Source organism: Thamnophis sirtalis, unplaced genomic scaffold (assembly GCF_051295495.1).
Source record: "Thamnophis sirtalis isolate CommonGarterSnake01/CBP01778 unplaced genomic scaffold, rThaSir2_p1.2 scaffold_1, whole genome shotgun sequence".
In the NCBI taxonomy this organism is placed as follows: Eukaryota; Metazoa; Chordata; class Lepidosauria; order Squamata; family Natricidae; genus Thamnophis; species Thamnophis sirtalis.
The window spans coordinates 172,116,280-172,135,975 of NW_028261381.1; the positions used below are offsets into that span (position 1 = coordinate 172,116,280).

The 19,696-nt window shown below is 47.9% G+C and overlaps 1 protein-coding gene across 1 annotated transcript; it reads left to right on the plus strand.

The window, feature by feature from the left end:
* Nucleotides 1–3,873: 3,873 nt before the first annotated feature.
* Nucleotides 3,874–7,175, plus strand: LOC148049851 (C2 calcium-dependent domain-containing protein 4C-like). Its single transcript, XM_087703308.1, is given in 2 exon segments — nucleotides 3,874–4,296; nucleotides 4,298–7,175. Coding segments are annotated over 2 exon segments (1,308 nt in total). The 5' UTR covers nucleotides 3,874–4,170; the 3' UTR covers nucleotides 5,480–7,175.
* The last annotated feature ends 12,521 nt before the right edge of the window (nucleotides 7,176–19,696 follow it).

Consider the following 19,696-nt stretch of genomic DNA (forward strand, 5'->3'; position numbering starts at 1 on the left):
CCTCCCTCCCTCCCTCCCTCCCTCCATTTATATATCTACATCTATATCTATCTATATCTATATATCTATATAAAAGTGAAATGCCTTCACACATATCACAAAAACTCCAGAATTGTAAAGCCTACAAAGTTGAAATTTGGCACAGATATTCCTCTTGGCTTTTAGGTGCTCACTAAGAACGGATTTTTGGAAATGACCATCAGATCATTAGTATTTCTTATGTAGCGGGGAGGGGGATAAAAGGAGGGTTTGGGAGGAAGGGGGGGAGGAGACAGAGGGGGTGCAGGGGAAGAAAGGAGGGGCTTGGCTGGGGGAAAAAGAAGGAAAAAGCGGGAAGCCAGGGGTGAGAGGAGGTGAGACTTGGTGAGAAGGGGAGAGGAGAGGATTCTGTGGGGCCAGCCTGAGGGAGAGAAGGGGAGAATAGAGGCCTCTGTGGGGAAAGCCTGAGGGGGAGGAAAGGAGAGGATTCTGTGGGGCAAGCCTGAGGGAGAGAAGGGGAGAGGATAGGAGAGGCCTCTGTGGCGAAAGCCTGAGGGAGAGGATTCTGTGTGGCAGGCCTGAGGGAGAGAAGGGGAGAGGAGAGGAGAGGATTCTGTGGGGCAAGCCTGGGGGAGAGGAGAGGATTCTGTGGGGCAAGCCTGAGGGAGAGAAGGGGAGAGGATTCTGTGTGGCAAGCCTGAGGGAGAGAAGGGGAGAGGATTCTGTGTGGCAAGCCTGAGGGAGAGAAGGGGAGAGGATAGGAGAGGCCTCTGTGGCGAAAGTCTGAGGGAGAGGATTCTGTGTGGCAGGCCTGAGGAGAGAAGAGGCCGATCATAACTACTCATTCATTTTCAAGCTGTAAGTGTCGATTTATCAAGCCCGATCAAATAGTTTAGTAGCGGAGCACGGGTATTCAGCTAGTAAATAAATACATTCTTAAGGTAAATTAATCCATTTTTTAGGGGGGGGGGTTGGCCCAACACTCTAAACCACGATCAAACTAGATTTCCCAAAGATGTAAAGGTACTTGAAAAAAAAAGCTCAATCCTAGCCCAACTGACTATGTTGTATAAACCTGAGGTTGTCCCTGCTCTGATTAACATGTGTTGGGTGAACTTGCCAGGGAAACTCTCCGTTTATTTCCAAACATTGCTGAAGCAACATCTGAGTTTCTGCTCGTGTGCCTGAAGAGTTATGTGTGGAGCCATCCAAAGGCCTGCTCTTTTTTTTTTTCAACTGGTGTTTTGCTTCCAGTAGTACAGCATTTGCATGCCAGTTTGGCTGTGTTCAGCACTTAGAATCAGATGTTCTGTTATGTAATTTGGGGAGACGTACATCATGCGCAGACAGAAGCTCTGCTCTGACCGAGGCTTCGCAAGAGCATGAAACGCACTCCTTTTCCCGACAAAAAACCTTTTATTAATTTACATTCACATCCAGCAAAGTCTTTCAAGGGAGGATTTACAGTCACAGACTTTATCTGGCTTGGAAAGCTGCCAGGCCAGATATCTGCAGAACTTGGCAAGGAGTCTGGAGAGTCACGAACCAATTAAGCGAACTAATTGTCTCCTGCAAACTCCACTCCCCTTTTGTTCCCATTTATTCCCTATGAGAGGGGCCATTCACCATCCACCTGTGGCCTTACCAAGTCGACCCCTGTTCTTTAGCTGTCCCCTTCATCTGGCAACTGTGCGCATGCACACACACTGGGAACAGGCTCCAGCTGTTATTCTGCTTCACTGATGTCTGACTCTGAAGGCAGCTGATAACTGTCGGATGGCCCTGGCCTCCTCTCTGCCTCTGACACAGAGCCCTCATCAGAGCCTTCCCCAGACTCCAGGACTGGCCCAGGTTCCTCCCCAACCTCCTCACTCTCTGAATCTGCTCTGCTGGCCGCTGGTGGGCCACAACAGGCTCCTGTATCATTAAAGGATGAGAGGTTTAGCTTTAGAGCCAATGCCAACCAGCCTTTTCGGCATTCACATAGAATCACAGAGCTAGAGGTGTGCTTTGGGGGTCATCTAGTCCAACCCCCTGTCCTCGTACCATCCTGGATTGTCTGATCTTTTCTGGAAAACCCTGCAGGGATGGAGCATCTACAAGTCTGAGCTTAACACAAGCAGTCCTCAACCTATGACCACAGTTTAGCCCAAAAGGTATGATGATAAGTGAGAAAACTGTTAAGTGAGTTTTTGCCCCATTTTACGACTTTTCTTGCCACCTTTGTTCAGTGAATCACTGCAGCTATTAAGTTGGTAACACAGTTGTTAAGGGAACCTGGCTTCTGTGCTGACTTCGCTTGTCGGAAGGTCGTAAAAGAGGATCACACAACCCTTCCAGGACAGTGCAACTGTCATAAATGTGGGTCAGTTGCCAATCATCTTAATTTTGATCACGTGACCATGGGGAGGCTGCAAGTGTGAAAAATAGACGTCAGTCAAGTTTCAGTGCCGTTCTAACTCTGAACGGGTCACTAAGTGAACTGTTGTAAGTCAAGGATTACTTGCAATTATTTCCAAGTTGCTCTGACAAGCTTCCACACATTGCTTCTTGACCTGTCCTCAGGTGCTGTGGAGCATGAAACGACCCTCTCTTCTCTGTGGTAGCCTTTCAAGTGCAGGTAGTCCTCAACTTACGACCAAAATGAAACCGGCCAATCATGGTCATAATTCAAGACAGCCGTAAAATGGATTGGTCACATCCTCAATCTGATTTTATCACCTTCTTTGTGGCTGCCGTTAAGTGAATCGCTGCTGTTGTGAATCCCTGGTCATTAAGGGGATGCCTCAGTCATTAAGCGAACCAGTGGTTCATAATGGTCATGTTTTTGCCGGTTTTCGGCAAAACTGTCATAAAATGTGGTCACCTGACCATGGGGTGTTACAAGTCTATGTGGCCGTGTTGCCGAACCCCCAAAGTTTGATCGCATGACCTCTAGAGGCCCCCACTGTTGGAACTCTGAATCTAGGTTGTAAGTAGCCCCAAAATAGGTCTGTCGTAACTTTGAATGGACACTAAGCAACCAGTCGTAAGTAGAGGACTATCTGTATGGGTAGTTCCATGACTTAAAACCATTCGTTTAATCGTTCAAAATGACAATGGCGCTGAAAAGAGTGACTCACGACCGTTTTTCACACTTACGACCGTTGCAGCATTCCTATGGTCATGTGATCAAAATTCAGATGCTTGGCAACTGGTTCATATTTATGACGCTGGTTGCATTGTCCTGGGGTCATGTGATCCCTTTTTTGCGATCTTCTGACCAGTAGAGTCAACGGGGAAGCCAGATTCACTTAACAACTTTGTTACTTACTTAACAACTGCAATGATTCACTTAACAGCTGCAGCAAGAAAGGTTGTAAAATGGGCCAAAACTCACTTAACAAATGTCTCACTTGGCAATCTACACTTTGGGCTCAATTGTGGTCCTAGGTTGAGGACATGTCAGTCCTCGTTATGGTATCATACGTCACCCTGGTGGCGCAGTGGTAAGAATGCAATATTGCAGGCAAACTCTGTTCACTGCCAGGTGTTTGATCCTGACCAGCTCAAGGTTGACTCAGCCTTCCATCTTTCTGAGGTTGGTAAAATGACTCAGCTTGCAATATGCTGACTCTGTAAACCGCTTAGAGAGAGCTGTAAAGCGGCATATAAGTCTAAGGGCTATTGCAATGTAGGAGCTGACCAAGCTGAGCCCGAAGGAGGAGTCAAATGTGTCATCAGTCATGAGTCCCTTCATGCCCCCAAGAAATCTAAGTCCAGCCCACATCAAATGCCTTCCTAATTCCCATGCATTTCCCTTGACCTTTAGTAGGTCAGATTTTTGTAGAAAGCTTAAGTGTACAATAAATCTTTATACTCATTCGAACTGCCTGAATCTCCTGATTTCCCTGGTGCCTGATATGCTTATGAAGAAGTAAGTTTTAAAAAGCTATGGCCCACCCCTGAAATTTTCTCTTCCTCTTGGAAGAGAAATTTCAAAAACCGATGCTCTTTTCCTCCATTGGAATCTATAATGAAAAAGAAAAGGGGGGGGGGTATTTCTCTGCTCAGCAGTAGCTAATTTGCAAATTAAAATACCATTCTGTACCAGTGGTAGGGTAAGAAACTCATTATGATTTTTGTCTTTTATCTTCCAGGCGTTTGCAGTTGTCGGTCTCCTCCTGAACCAGTAGAAGAAAAAGACTCAGAATGTGGCTTTTAGAGAAAATCCGGGGCTCAGTGGACAATAGCGGTTCTCGCGGCAACGACTCGGCAGACAAGCAGTCCAAAGGACCCTTGTACAGCAATGTCCTGACGCCGGATAAAATCCCGGATTTTTTTCATTCCACCCAAGTTGCCGACGGTGCCTCCTGAGGCAGAGGAAGGGAACACCAAACCCAACCTGGGCACTTCGGCCTCCGAGCAGAATTTATCTGCCCGCAAAACTCCGCGCAGCCCTCGCTTGCCGGTGAAGGCCGTCTCGGAGAGCAAGAATCTTTTAAAAGCCGCCAGCCGACACATCATCCAGATCGAGAGCGCAGATGAGTGTATGTCTGAGGAGGACTACAGTACCAACGCAGACCCACAGTCCCAGACGGCCATGTCGCTGCCGTATGTCCCCAAAGCACAGACCTCGTACGGCTTCGCAACGCTGATGGAGAGTCCTCACACCCGCCGTAAGGAATCTCTTTTCCATAGCGAGCACACTAGCCTGTGCCCATCCCAGTCCTCCTCGCCCAGTTCTCAACGGAGGTCCACCTCAGGAGGGAGCAAGACCAATGGAGAGAGCGCTCACCTGAACCCCTCGGACATCAGTATGTCCCTCATGAATCCCTACCGCTACTTCAGTGGAGGAGAGAGCGACACCTGTTCCTCCGCGGAGTCCTCTCCCTTCGGCTCCCCGCTGCTGTCGAGGTCGGTGTCCCTCCTCAAGATCTTCAGCCAGGAGAGTCAATCCAAGGTCATCAAACTCAAACACTCGGTGGCTCGCAACAGTTCCTTGTCCACTGACGACAGCTCGGCCGACACCAGTCCCAGCTCCCAGCGCCGCATGCGCTGTGCGACCCCTCCAACTGGGGGAGCCACCGGCGGGGTGCAACCACAGCCTCTCACCCCCGCAGACCCCCAAGACAGATTTCACAAGGAACACGTGCTCAGTTTTAGCAAAGGAGGCACCATCCGCTTGGTGGTCCATTACAACCCGTCCAACGCCAGGCTGCGGGTGCGCGTGGTGGCCGCCGAAGACCTCTACGACAAGCACTGTGATATCAGGAGCATCAACTGTTGCGCGGCTCTCTATTTAAACCCCGGCAAGGTGCAGAAGCAACGGAGCACGATCATCAAGAATAGCCGCAACCCCATCTTCAACGAAGATTTCTTTTTCGACGGGCTGGGCCTCAGCAACGTGAGGAAAATGTCTCTCAAGGTCAAAGTGGTTAACAAAGGCAGCAGTCTCAAACGCGACACCTTGATGGGCGAGAAGGAACTGCCCCTCACTTCCTTGCTCCCCTTTTTATAAGGTCTCCCCTCTCCTGTATCTGTGGCCTGCCGCTAATCTCAGTCGGCTTCTTTCCTGTTCTGCAAACTGGGAGGGGTTGGAGGTCTGGTCTGCTCCCGCAGATTCCTCCAAGGTCAGTCAGCATTTCTGTGAAATGGGTGTTGCATGTTTGAGGTCCACGAAAGGGGCATCCCAGCATTTTTGCATGAAACCTCAGTAGCTTGCTGCGTGACCCTATTTTCTTAGAAGGTCTGGATATTCTTTGTCTCTTTGGGTCAAGGTGTGTCCCTTGGTCACTGCGAGCCGATCCTCTTTCACGGTTACCTTGTTGGAGGTAGAGCGGAAGAGGGCCTGGGAATGTGACGGGAAGCAGGAAGGTTCCTTCCAATGGGTTTTCCCTCAGCATAGGAGGCGGCTGCATGAACAAACCAGGTTTCCACCCTGTTTTTCGAGCCTCTTCCTCACAAATGCATGCCGAGAACCTGAGAATGTATCCCCTTAAGATGCATGCTGGTTGCATTCAATTCTGTCGTGTCGTTGAGCAAGGGCCAATCCGTTGGAAGGTGATCTAAACAGCCCGCTTGGCTTCTGCAACAGGGACGTGATCACTTTCTTCCTGGCTCATCCAGGAAACTCGTTTGCTCCCCAAATGGTTGCAAATTCCAATTTCTGATTTGGGAGCTGGGGTCAACATGTGCTTTCTGAAGGAAGTGGACGGGGACAATGAGCTGGGCCGAGAAGAGCTTCTGAAAGCCAGCTGATCATCCAGCGATTGCCCCAAAAGGCTGTTTTGCAAGATTTGCGAGATTGGATAGAGACCCTGCCTCCCTGCTCTGCTGGACTTCAGTGGAAATGGCAGCAATCGGAGCGACGTCCGATATGAACTTTCAACCCGGAGGCAAAAAAAAAAGGGACTTATGGACATTGCGCTGTCTGGACAGTAGATCGAAATGAAAGAAAAAATACGGAGAGATAACAAGGAAAGAGGAAAATATGGAGAGGGGGCCGTGATAATTTTTTTTAATGTTTTAATAATCCTGGCCTGAGAGACCCTCCTCAATAATAAATAATGATAATTTTAAAAGTGGGCTGGGTACAGGGGTGGGTTTCAGGCGGTTCGCGGCGGTCCCCGCGAACCGGTTGGTCGGCGAACCCGGAAGTAAGTAACTTCCGGGAACGCCGAAGGATCCACCCGCCCGCCCGCGTTTCTTACCCGGTTTGACGAGTTCTGCGCTTCCACGCATGCGCAGAACGCATACAGCGCCTGCGCGATCCTCCAGGAGCAGCTGGAGCATCGCACAGGCGCTAGTACGCATGCGTGCACTGCACGCGTGCACGAGGACGCCGCTGGCCCTGTTCCAACCGAACCGGTTGGAACAGGGCAAGAAACCCACCCCTGGCTGGGTGATACTCACGGAATTGCCTTATCCTGCACTATTCTGCTTTTTTGGAGTCTTCGGTGATCACTCCCAGCCTTAAAAGTTTTGAGTCTTTCAATCTGCACTTCAGATGGCTTGAACCCATCTGAAGATAAAACTCAGATGGATCTGAGGAAATAGTCCTGACTGAGAAGCCCAACCCTCCATTCAAACAAGAGGAGGGCACGAATCAGCGTTAACCTCTACAGCAGTGTTTTTCAAACTTGACAGCTTGAAGTTGCTTCAACACCCAGAATTCTCCCAGCTGGCATGTTTTAAGATGGCTGGACTTCAATTCCCAGCATGTTTTAAAATGGCTGGACTTCAATTCCAGAAATTCCCCAGCCAGCATGCTTTAAGATGGCTGGACTTCAATTCCCAGAATTCCCCAGCCAGCATGCTTCAAGATGGCTGGACTTCAATTCCCAGAATTCCCCAGCCAGCATGCTTCAAGATGGCTGGACTTCAATTCCCAGAATTCCCCAGCCAGCATGCTTCAAGATGGCTGGACTTCAATTCCCAGAATTCCCCAGCCAGCATGCTTCAAGATGGCTGGACTTCAATTCCCAGCATTCTCCAGCCAGCATGTTTTAAAATGACTGGACCAGCTCCCAGAATTCCTCAGCCAGCCACGAGAGCTGAGGAAATCTGGGAGTTGAAGTCCACAATCTTAAATTTGCCAAGTTTGAAAAACACCACTCTGCAGGTTGTTTTTCTGCAGGGGATATTCAAAGTTGAAATTTGGAAACGCTATAGATCAAACTCCAGGCCATCTACAAGTCAATTTTTTCCCCTCAAGTTGTGGTTCCTTTCTAATATTAACATCATTTTTTTGGCTCAGTTTTCTTAAATCTCAAAAACAAAATAATCTCTTGTGCCAAGAATCAGTTTCCTTCATTGCAAACACCCACTTCTACTAAGTGTAAGTAGGTGCTGTTCTTAGGGCCACAATCAAGGAGGAAGCATTGAGCAAACCTAGCTAAGCAACCCTTATTTTGCAACCCCTAAATTGGGGGGGGGGGAATCCAAACTTAGGAACTTTAAAACTTTAAGATCAGAGCCTATCTCATGGCAATACGGGCGGCGAAATGTTCGCATTTTGCCGCTGTTATTGCATCCGCTGAATCGTGCCCAGCCGCCTTGTTTAGGATAACCCGCTCCCTCCTGAAAGGGAGGGATGCGGATGAACCTTTACAAGGTAGAGCTGAGGAATTTGTTCAGTATTTAACGGATAAAGTCGCTCGGATTCGGACAGACCTGGACTCCAATTGCACGGTACCAGCCGAGGTACCGGGGGAAGGTCTTGAGCGGAGTTTATGGACTGAGTTTCAACTTGTCGCGCCTGAGGAAGTGGACAAGGCCATGGGAGCGGTGAGTGCCTCCACTTGTATACTGGACCCGTGCCCCTCCTGGCTGGTTTCGGCCAGCAGGGAGGTGACTCGTGGCTGAATCCAAATGATAATTAATACCTCTCTCCAGGAGGGATCCTTCCCACTCCTCCTAAAGGATGCGGTGGTGAGACCCCTCCTGAAGAAACCGTCTTTGGACCCAGCCATCTTGAGCAACTATCGTCCAGTCTCCAACCTTCCCTTTGTAGGGAAGGTTGTTGAGAAAGTGGTGGCCTCTCAACTCCGACAGTCCTTGGATGAAACCGATTATCTGGATCCCTTTCAGTCCGGTTTCAGGCCTGGTTACAGCACGGAAACTGCTTTGGTCGCACTGATCGATGATTTCTGGCGAGCCAGGGATAGGGGTCAGTCCTCTATTCTGGTGCTCCTTGACCTCTCAGCGGCCTTCGATACCATCGACCATGGTATCCTTCTGCGACGGTTGCGGGAGGTGGGAGTGGGAGGCACCGTTCTTCAGTGGTTCTCCTCCTACCTCTCGGACAGGTCGCAGTCGGTGTTGGTTGGGGGGCAGAGGTCGACCCCTAGGCCCCTAAATTACGGGGTTCCGCAGGGTTCGGTCCTGTCCCTCCTCCTATTTAACATCTACATGAAGCCTCTGGGTGAGACCATACGGTGGCACGGGATTAACTACGATCAATACGCGGACGATACACAATTGTATCTGTCCGCCCCGTGCCAACTCAGTGAAGTGGTAGAAGTGATGTGCCAGTGCCTGGAGGCTGTTAGGGTCTGGATGGGAACGAACAAGCTTGCGCTCAATCCCGACAAGACTGAATGACTATTGATGTTCCCTCCCAAAGATTGGCAAACTATTCCATCTCTCAGGCTGGGGGGTGAAATTATACGCCCCTCAGAGGGGGTTCGTAATTTGGGAGTCCTGGACCCACAGCTGACTTTAGATCACCATTTGTCGGCTATGGCCAGGGGGGTCTTTGCCCAGGTTCGCCTGGTGCACCAATTGCGACCCTACCTGGATCGGGAGGTACTTCAGATAGTCACTCACGCCCTCGTCACCTCAAGACTGGATTACTGTAATGCACTCTACATGGGGCTGCCCTTGAAAAGTGTTCGAAGACTTCAGCTAGTCCAGAATGCAGCCGCATGAGCAATTGTGGGCGCACCCAGGTTCACCCACGTTACACCTATCCTTCGCGAGCTGCACTGGCTACCCATTGGTCTCCGGACACACTTCAAGGTGTTAGTCGTTACTTATAAAGCCCTTCATGGCATCGGACCTGGGTACCTGAGAGACCGCCTCCTGCCAATTACCTCCCAAAGACGGATTCGATCTCACAGGCTTGGCCTTCTCTGGGTTCCATTGGCCAGCCAATGTCGGCTGGCAACCCCCCGGGGGAGAGCCTTCTCTGTTGCTGAGTCGGCCCTCTGAATGAGCTCCCCGTGGAGATCTGGACCCTTACTACCCTCCCGGCCTTCCGTAAAGCTACCAAGTCTTGGCTGTTCCGACAGGCTGGTGGCTATTGAAATATCCAGCCCTGCCTCAATTGTGAATGTTGTGCATTTTTAAATTCTTTGTATTGTCTTATTTATTTCCCTTTCCCTGTTTATTGTGAGCCGCCCAGAGTCCTTCGGGAGTGGGCGGCATACAAAACTAATAAACAACAACAACAACAAACAACAACTTGTGGACTTCAACTCCCAGAAATCCCCAGCCAGCCATCATGCTGGCTGGGGATTTCTGGGAGTTGAAGTCCACAAGTCTTAATGTTCCCAAGTTTGGATACCCCTGCCCTAAATGAATACCCAGATAGGATCTAAAGAAATCATAATCTGAAATACGGGTAGTCCTCAGTTAATGACCAATTTGTTCAGTGACTATTTGAAGTTACGACCGGATTGTGCAAGTGGTCTTTTGAGGTTCTGGCTGTCCCAACATCTTGCGCTCCCATGATCATGATCGGGGCATTCGGCAACTGAGTCACACTTATGACGGTTGCAGCCTTCTGTGATCACACGATTGCTATTGTGATGTAACCCTGCTGGCTTCCCGCAAGCAAAGGGAATGGGGAAACCAGCAGGGAATAATAGCAATAGCAATAGCAGTAGACTTATATACCGCTTCATAGGCCTTTCAGGCCTCTCTAAGCGGTTTACAGAGAGTCAGCATATTGCCCCCAACAATCTGGGTCCTCATTTTACCCACCTCGGAAGGATGGAAGGCTGAGTCAACCCTGAGCCGGTGAGATTTGAACCGCTGACCTGCTGATCTAGCAGTAGCCTGCAGTGCTGCATTTAACCACTGCGCCACCTTGGTCGCACTCTGGTAAGTCACTCAGACTCCAGAGGTTTTTTTGCACAGAGGGGCTCAGCTATTGATGAATGTAGCAGCACGCCCCATCCTTGGCACACCTGGAAGAAACCACCCCTGGCTCTGCCATGCTTACACCCTCATGCACCAGGCAGCAACCACTGCTTCTGCGCTTGTGCCGTGCCGACCTTGCACACCCAGCAAAAGCTACCTAACCGCCTGCAAGTGTGCTTAAAAATCACTGGGAACTTTTGGTTTCCTGCAGGCTTCCCCATTGACTTTGCTGGTTGAAAGCCGATAGGAAGTTAAGAGATCCTTAACAATCCGTGAACCTTGCTTAATTGCAGTAACAGGGTGGGCTTGATTGCTGTTGCAGTCACACAACGTTGTACTTTATGATGGCATCACTTAGTGATGGAAATTCCAGACCCATTGCTGTCATAGCCTGAGGACTGTATGTAATGAACCCACATCGTGGTCAATATCCGTTTTTAAGGCAACGGTTTCTGTGTGCTGTGGAGAAATTCCTATATTCCCTTATTAATAACGGGTCTTCCAATTCACTCTTTAATCTAGTTCTCAGTTTTGCTCCATGTGTAAATCACCGGTAGTCCTTGATGTATGACCACAATTGAGTCCCAACTTGAGGCTAAGCAAGACTGTTGTTAAGTGAGTTTTACCCCATATTACGACCTTTCTTGCCACAATTGTTAAGTGAATCACTGCAGTTGTTCAGTTAGCGACACTGTTGTTAAGTGAATCTGGCTTCCCCATTGACCTTGCTTGTCAGACGGTCACAAAAGGGGCACTGCAACCGTCATAAATATGAGTCAGTTGCCAAACGGCTGATTTTGATCACGGGACCCTAGGGATGTTGCAACAGTTGTAAGTGTGAAAAACAGTCATAAGTCATTTTTTTCAGTGCCATTGTAACTTCAAATGGTCACTAAATGAATGGTTGTAACTCGAACACCTGTAACCTCCCTTTTTGCTCTTCTATTTCGGATGTGAGGAGTAAAGCGTGTTAGCCAAAACCTAGCATTGTATGTTTTACTACAAGGAGAAAAGACAGTATTTCCATATACACAGAGCGTTGGTGGAAGTAAATATGCTTGCCCAAACTCCAATATGCTATATTTATTTATTTATTTATTTATTAGACTTATATACCGCTTCATAGGGTTTTCAGCCCTCTCTAAGCGGTTTACAAATTTTTTTAGCAAATTGAGTCAGCAACTTGCCCCCACAGTCCGGGTCTTCATTTTACCCACCTCGGAAGGATGGAAGGCTGAGTCAACCTTGAGCCGGTGAGATTAGAACCGCTGAACTGCAGATAACAGTCAGCTGAAGTGGCCTGCACTACTGCACCCTAACCACTGCGCCACCTCGGCTCTTATATACAGGTAGTCCTTGATGCTATGTAGCCATAACAAAAACAATGACCTTGACTTTCTAGAAAGAATGTTGTTATGGCTACATAGCATCTAACCCCCTCCCATTTTCCCACGATAGAAAATGCATAGTAGAATATTAGAAAGTGTGGCAGGCCTGAAGTGCAAAAAAGAAAAGATGGTTGCAGGCCTGACATTTACAACAGTTCATTTAGTGACTGTTGAAAGTTACAACGGCGCTGAAAAAAGTGACTTACGGTTGTTTTTCACACTTACGACCCCACCGTCACATGTTCAAAATTCAGATGCTTGGCAACTGACTTCTACTTAGGACACTTGCAGTGTCCCTTTTGCGACCTTCAGACAAGCGAAGTCAATGGGGAAGCCGGATTCACTTAACAGCATAGAAATGAAACAAGTAAATGAAATAAATAAACGAATAGCAAAGAAAAAAGAGGCAGCGATTTCCACCTTTTTTCTTTGCATTAAATGCAGCTCAACATACAACTATTCATTTAGTGGCTGTCCGAAGTTACGACGGCATCGAAAAAAAGTGACTTATGAATGTTTTTCACACTTACAATGGTTGCAACATCCCCATGGTCAAAATTTGCCCGTTTGGTAGCTGACTCGTATTTATGACAGTTGCAGTGCCCTGGGGTCATGTGATTCCCTTTTGTGATCATCAGACGAGCAAAGCCAATGGGGAAGCCAGATCCACTTAACAACCCTGTGACTGACTTAACGGCTGCAGTGATCCGTTTAAGAACTGTGGCAAGAAAGGTCGTAAACTGGAACAAAACTAACTTGCTTAGCAACGGCATTGTGGGGCTCTATTGTGGTCGTAACTCCAGGACTCTCTCTACTGGTTATCCTCTTCTTCCCCGTTCCTCCCAAGATTAAATCCATTTTTACAAAGCTTTGGTATCTTTGGGGCTGAAGAGGCCATAAAGGAGAGATTTTTGAGCTGGAGATCAAAATCTTTGCATTTTCCCTTTGCCTCAAACCTCAAAAGCAGCCAAAAATCTAAGTTAATCCTCTCTCCTTCCTTCTTTTTTTCCCCTTTTAATCTTGTTAAGAGAGATCCTTGCTTTTCAAATGTCATTTTGTGTTCGCTCAGACACTCCGGGATTATAAATTTGTACGGATGCCAAGATTGGAGACTGTTTTTTCCCCAGAAAGGGAGCAAACTGTATTATTTATTTGCTTGTTTTGTTTATGATATCTATCCCGAATAAGTATCAGCCAATTATTTATCGATCGATTTCTATTTTCTGCATGATTTTAGTTGGCGACTAAAGTTACAAGCCGATGCATTTTTGTACCGTTATACTCTGTCGGCAAGCAGCCTTCTCATCGATTCCGAGGTGTCTCTATATCTGATTTATCTATATACCAGATACGACTTATTGCTGTATTTTGATCCTGTGTAATCTGGATGCTGACAGTTTTGGAATCAAGTTTCTTGCTATATGAAGCTGTTTCTCCTTTTTCTTCTTTCTCTGTTTCTCTTGTTGGTGTGCATGTGTGTGTGTGTGTGTGTGTGTGTTTGTGTGAATGTGTCTGCGTGCACGCCATGCTGTAACTCAGGGATGTCAAGCTCAAGGCCTGGGCGCCGGATCCTGCCCGCGGGGTGCTTAGATCTGACCCATGCAGCCGCCTTGGAAACAACGAAGGACTCGCCTGCGATGCCTCTGCCATCAAAAACGGAGCTCAGGAAGGCCGCATGAGCTCTGGTTACGCTGGCAGAGGGTTGCAGGAGGCCGTTGCAGCCAAAAAGGGAGCTCGGGAGCCCGTTTCACTGGCAAAGCACTCGGGCCTCCATAGGCAACCCTGACATGAATGACATTAAGCTGGCCATGCCCATCCTGGCTACACCTACTCTGGGCCCCTAAAGTCAAAAGTAACCCTAATAGACGAGTGGGCTTCAAAAACTTCAGCAATTGGTTTTCTGCCCGGTGGCTGGGTGGACGTGGCCATGGTGGGTATGGCTTAGTTGGCCTCCTGCACCATGGGGGGGCATTTCTGCCCTCCCCAGGCTCCAAAGGCTTTCCTTGAGCCTTAGGGAGGGCAAAAATTGCCTTCCCCAGTCTCTGGAGGCCCTCCGGAGACTTGGAAATGGGCCCTTTCCGAAACTTCTGGGAGGCCCGCTTTCCTCCCTCCCCAAGCCTCCACGCAGGCCCTGCACTTACCTTGCATCAAAAATGGGCTGTGTGGAAACTCCTGGGAGGGCCAGGGTGGGCTGGGCAGGGCCAGCCAGGAGTGGGATTTGGAGATTCTCCGAACCGGCCCTAATGTTAGCTATGGGTGCTCCCAAACCTGGGCAAACCCTTAGCAGAGCACCCCTGCTGATAGGGCCCTCAATGAAATTGAGTTTGACACCTCTGCTGTAACATGATAACACTGGAAATTGTAGGATCCAATCTGGGTCGGTCACCAGGACCGGAAGTTTTGTCTTCTGAGGTTTTGGACTCATGCTGGAGCCCATCCTCCAGGAACTTCTCTCTAGCAGAGTCTGTGCTGTTCTCTGTGTGATATTTATATGGTGCCTGTTGCGTGTGTGGCTTTTTAGAAATCAATTGGGGTGTGTTGATGCCTGTCTATCAAGTCGGTAGCTGTGGTTTGCTTCGCCTTCTAAGTACTTGATCAGCTGGCGGTAAATCGGCATTCCTGTTGACTAAAGAGCGGCCCCTTTTCCAGACTTCAATCACTTCCCCGGCTGTTTTTGGCCTGCTCGTCCAACAATCTTAGTAGCCTGCGAAATTGAATCCTTGTTCATTGCAGTGTGAGGCTACCTGTGAGTTTTAGGTCTTCTTGTCAGATGATTTATCACCCGCCTATGTAGTACTTAGAAAGCGAGGACTGGGCAGCAGAAGCAAGCGACTTAATAGCGGGCCATCAACAAACCCCAATCAACATCTAAAAAGGTCACGTACAGTGGAATCTCCGGTCACAACCGTAATCCATTCCAGGACTTCGGTCGCAATCCGATTTGGTTCTGACTTGAAGCGAGACTGACTGCGCATGTGGGACCCCAAAAATAAGGCGTGGAAGGCGAAATTGCTGCGGCGGGGAAAATAGCTGCGGCTGTGTTTGATTGCCACCCGAGGATGTGTTTGTGACCAGAGTGAAACATTTAGCGCATTTTTTGGTCAGCACCTGATTTGGTCATGGTCGGAAGTGTTCGTTACCGGAGGTTCCACAGGCACCATATAAATACCACACAGAGAACAGCACACACTGTTAGAGCGGGTTCCACCACAAAACCGCGGTCGACTAAAGCGCGCTCGACGAAACCGCGTACCTGACGTCATCACAGCACGACGAAAAAAGCATGCTGTGAGTGGTAAAGCTAAAATTAACGCGTAAACCTAAACCTAACCCCCCAAACCTAACCCTAAACCTAACCCTTAACCTAACCCTTAACCTAACCCTAAACCTAACCCTAAACCTAACCCTTAACCTAACGCTAAACCTAATGCTAACGCTTAACCTAACCCTAAACCTAACCCTAACGCTTAACTTAACCCTAAACCTAACCCTAACCCTTAACCTAACCCTAAACCTAACCCTTACCTTTACGTGAATCGGCTTGCTTTAAAAGCGCTTTTTAAAGCGCCCTTTTTTCTCCGCGGTGGTTGTTGTCGCGCTGCTGATGACGTCAGCGACGCGCTTTAATCGGGCGCGCTTTAGTGGACCGCGGTTTTGTCGTGCCACGGTTAGAGCGTTGTTTCCCTGAGTATGGGCTCCAGCACGAGTCCGAAAGCTCGGAAGACAAAACCTCTGGTCCCGCTGACTGGCCCAGATTGGATCCTACAACATTTATCCCGGGACACGTACATTCTCCTTCATTCACAATGAACATCGTTCAACATCCACTTGAACCATGGTCCCTATCCAACAAAATAAAATTGAATGCGGAGGAAAGCAAGGTTTTTACACTTAGGCAGGAAAACCCAAAGCTACAAGGACAGATTAGGCAAAACCTGGCTCAGAAACATTAACTGTGAGAGGGATCTTGGAGTCCTAGTGGATAATTGCTTAAATGTGAGTCACCAGCAGCCAAAAAAGCCAATACACCCCTTGGTTGTATAAAGAGAAGCATAGAATCAAAATCACGTGACGTATTAATACCGCTTTATAAAAACTTGGTAAGACCACACCTGCCATCCTGCATCCTGTTTTGGTCACCACGTTGCAGAAAAGATGTTGAGACTTTGGAAAAAGTGCAGAGAAGAGCAACTAGGGTGATTAAAAGCCTGTAGACTCAAAACAGGAAGAACAGTTGCAGGAATTGGATATAGCCAGTCTAGAGAAAAGAAGGAGTCAAACTATTCTCCAGGGGACCTGAGGGTAGAACAAGAAGCAATGGGTGGAAACTAATCAAGGAGAGACGCAACTTAGAACTAAGGAGAAATTTCCAGACAGTTAGAACAATTAATCAGTGGAACAGCTTCCCTCCAGAAGTTGTGAAGTCTTTAAGAAGATGTTGGATAGCCATTTGTCTGGAACGGTATAGGGTTTCCTGCCTAGGCAGGGGGTTGGACTAGAAGACCTCCAAGGTCCCTTCCAACTCTGCTATTGTATTGTAAGGAGTGGGTGTGACATGATAGCCGTATTATAGTATTTGAAGGGCTGCCACAAAGAGGTGGGAGTCTATTTTCCAAAGCACCAGAAGGCTAGACCAAAAAAAAAATAGCTTGGATGTGAAGCGAAATGTTTTCAAGGAAGAAACAAAGGAAGTCCAGTTTGTCTTTTGAAAAAACACCTTCGGGACAACCATGACCTAGATCAGTGTTTCCCAACCTTGGCAACGTGAAGATGTCTGGACTTCAACTCCCAGAATTCCCCAGCCAGCATTCGCTGGCTGGGGAATTCTGGGAGTTGAAGTCCGGACATCTTCACGTTGCCAAGGTTGGGAAACACTGACCTAGATGACTGAGAATCTCCATAGACAATGCAGTCCCCATAGCCATGCAGTGTGACTTGCTGAATCCTGGGTAGACTGTTCCTGCAGCAGGAGGCTGAACTTAAATAGCTCAAACATTGGCCGCTCAGGAGCAACACTGCAAGGCCCTGGTCTGAATACACAGGTAGTCCTCGACTTACAACTATTTATTTAGTGGCCATTTGAAATTACAATGGTGCTGAAAACGGCACTGTTGGGACTTTGGAAAAAGTGCAAAGAAGAGCAACTGAGATGATTAAAGGCCTGGAGACTAAAACATATGAAGAACGGTTGCAGGAATTGGGTATGGCCAGTCCAGAGAAAAGAAGGACTAGGGATGACATGATAGAGGTGTTCCAATATTTGAGAGGCTGCCATAAAGAGGAGGGGGGCAATTTAGTTTTTTAAAGCACCGGAAAGTAAGATAAGAAACGATGGATGGAAACTAACCGAGGAGGGAATCACCCTGGAATTAAGGAGACACTTCCTAACAGTGAGGACAATTAACCAGTGGAACTGCTTGCCTTCAGAAGTTGGGGGTGCTTCATCATTGGGGAGTTTTAAAAAGAGACTGGACAGTCACTTGTCTGAAAGGGTATAAGTCTGCTTGAGCAGGAGGCTGGACTAGAAGACCTCCAAGGTCCCCTCAAGCTCTATTCTGATCGATATTTTTGTAAAAAGGGAAGGAACACGCACACACATGCCGAAAGACTCTCTTAAAAAAAACAACACTCCAAGCACAGAATTGTTTTTTTTTTTCCAGCTTATTTGCACAACACAGCAATGCAAGACAAATGGTAATCGACATCTGACGATTGATTTTTATATTTTATTTGGGCTTCAGCGAGGGTTTGGCTGGTGAGAATATAGCTTCCAATTAACGAAGACTGCCTCGTTTCTCTCCTTTCCACACAATCCCATTGCACAAACACACAAACACACACACACACAGACCTACCTCTTGTCAGCTTAGCTGTGTCGGTGCAGGATAAATACATGGCAGATTGACAGATTGACAGGTTGCGAGAAAGGCACAAAACGAGAAGCAGAGAAGCTGGCTTCAAAGAATGCAAAACTCAAAAGAATTTTGCAAGATGGGTAGTAATTAATTTGTAATTTTAATAGATTTGTATGCCGCCCAATCCCGAAGGACTCCGGGCAGCTTACATAAAAGCAATATAAAAAATATTTAAAAAGATTAAAACACAAGACAGTACAACTTAAAAACAGAAAACAGTTATAATGGGGCTGAAGTTCAGTCAAGATCAACAGCCCCAGGCCTGCTGGAACAGCCAGGTCTTAACAGACTTACGGAAGGCCAGGAGAATGGGGAGGGTCCGGATCTCAGGGGGTAGATCGTTCCAAAGGGCCGGGGCAGCAACAGAGAAGGCTCTCCCACGAGGAGCCGCCAGACGGCATTGTGTAGCCGACGGTACCCGGAGAAGGCCTGCCCTGTGCGATCTTATTGGACGCTGGGAGGTATGTTGCAGGAGGCGGTCACGGAGATATCCAGGTCCTAGGCCATGTAGGGCTTTATAGGTAATAACCAGTGTAAGACCTGTGGACTTCAATTCCCAGAATTCTGAAGTCCACCGTGGCACGACAAAACCGCGCTCCACTAAAGCGCGCCCGATTAAACCGCGTCGCTGACGTCATCAGCAGGGCGACAACAGCGACCGCAGAGAAAAAAGGGCGCTTTAAATAGCGCTTTGAAAGCAAGCCGATTCAAGTTAAGGTAAGGGTTAGGTTTAGGGTTAGGTTAAGGGTTAGGGTTAGGTTTAGGGTTAGGTTAAGGGTTAGGGTTAGGTTAAGGGTTAGGATTAGGTTTAGCGTTAGGTTAAGAGTTAGGGTTAGGTTTAGGGTTAGGTTAAGGGTTAGGTTTAGGGTTAGGTTAAGGGTTAGGGTTAGGGTTAGGTTTAGGGTTAGGTTAAGGGTTAGGTTTAGGGTTAGGTTTAGGGTTAGGTTTAGGGGGGTTAGGTTTAGGTTTAGGGGTTAATTTTAGCTTTAGCGTTTACAGCGTGCTTTTTTTCTCCGCGCTGTTGTCACGCTGTGATGACGTCAGCTATGCGGTTTCGTCGAGCGTACTTTAGTCGAACGCGGTTTTGTGGTGGAACCAAGTCCACAAGTCTTAAAAGTTGCTAAGGTTGGACCCCCCTCCCCTTTTGTAAAGGGATTAACAGATAATTGCTACTCAGCAGAACTCTCTTCAGAGCTGAGGGTGACTTCACGAAACATTCATAAATATTCCAACTGCTTCAATAGTTGTTGACTAGCTGATAACTCAAATTACGAAAGTGTCATCTACATATCTGAGCCACATCAAACCCAAACTCTGGATTACGTACTTTATGTAGATGACACTTTCGTAATTTAGCCACACGGGAAGGAAAAACTGGACAACTTCCTCACACATCTCAACAGCCTACACCCCAAAATACAATTTACTATGGAAATAGAAGCTAACAACCAACTTCCCTTTCTGGATGTCCTAATCTACAAAAACCCCAATGGCTCCCTAGGACACACCATCTACTGGAAAAACACACACACACACACCAACCACTACTTAAACACACAATCCCATCACCATTCTGCACAGATCAACTCCGTAGCCAAGACCCTCATCTCCAGAACCAAACGCTTAGCCGACAAAGACCACCTGAAAACTGAATTACACACTCTCACAAATGTATTAATTTCCAACGGATTCCAAAGAAACACAATTACCAACCTAATCCAAAAGGAGACACCCACTCCAAGAACCGAGACACAGAACAGGACAACGGCATCGCCCTCCTCCCTTACA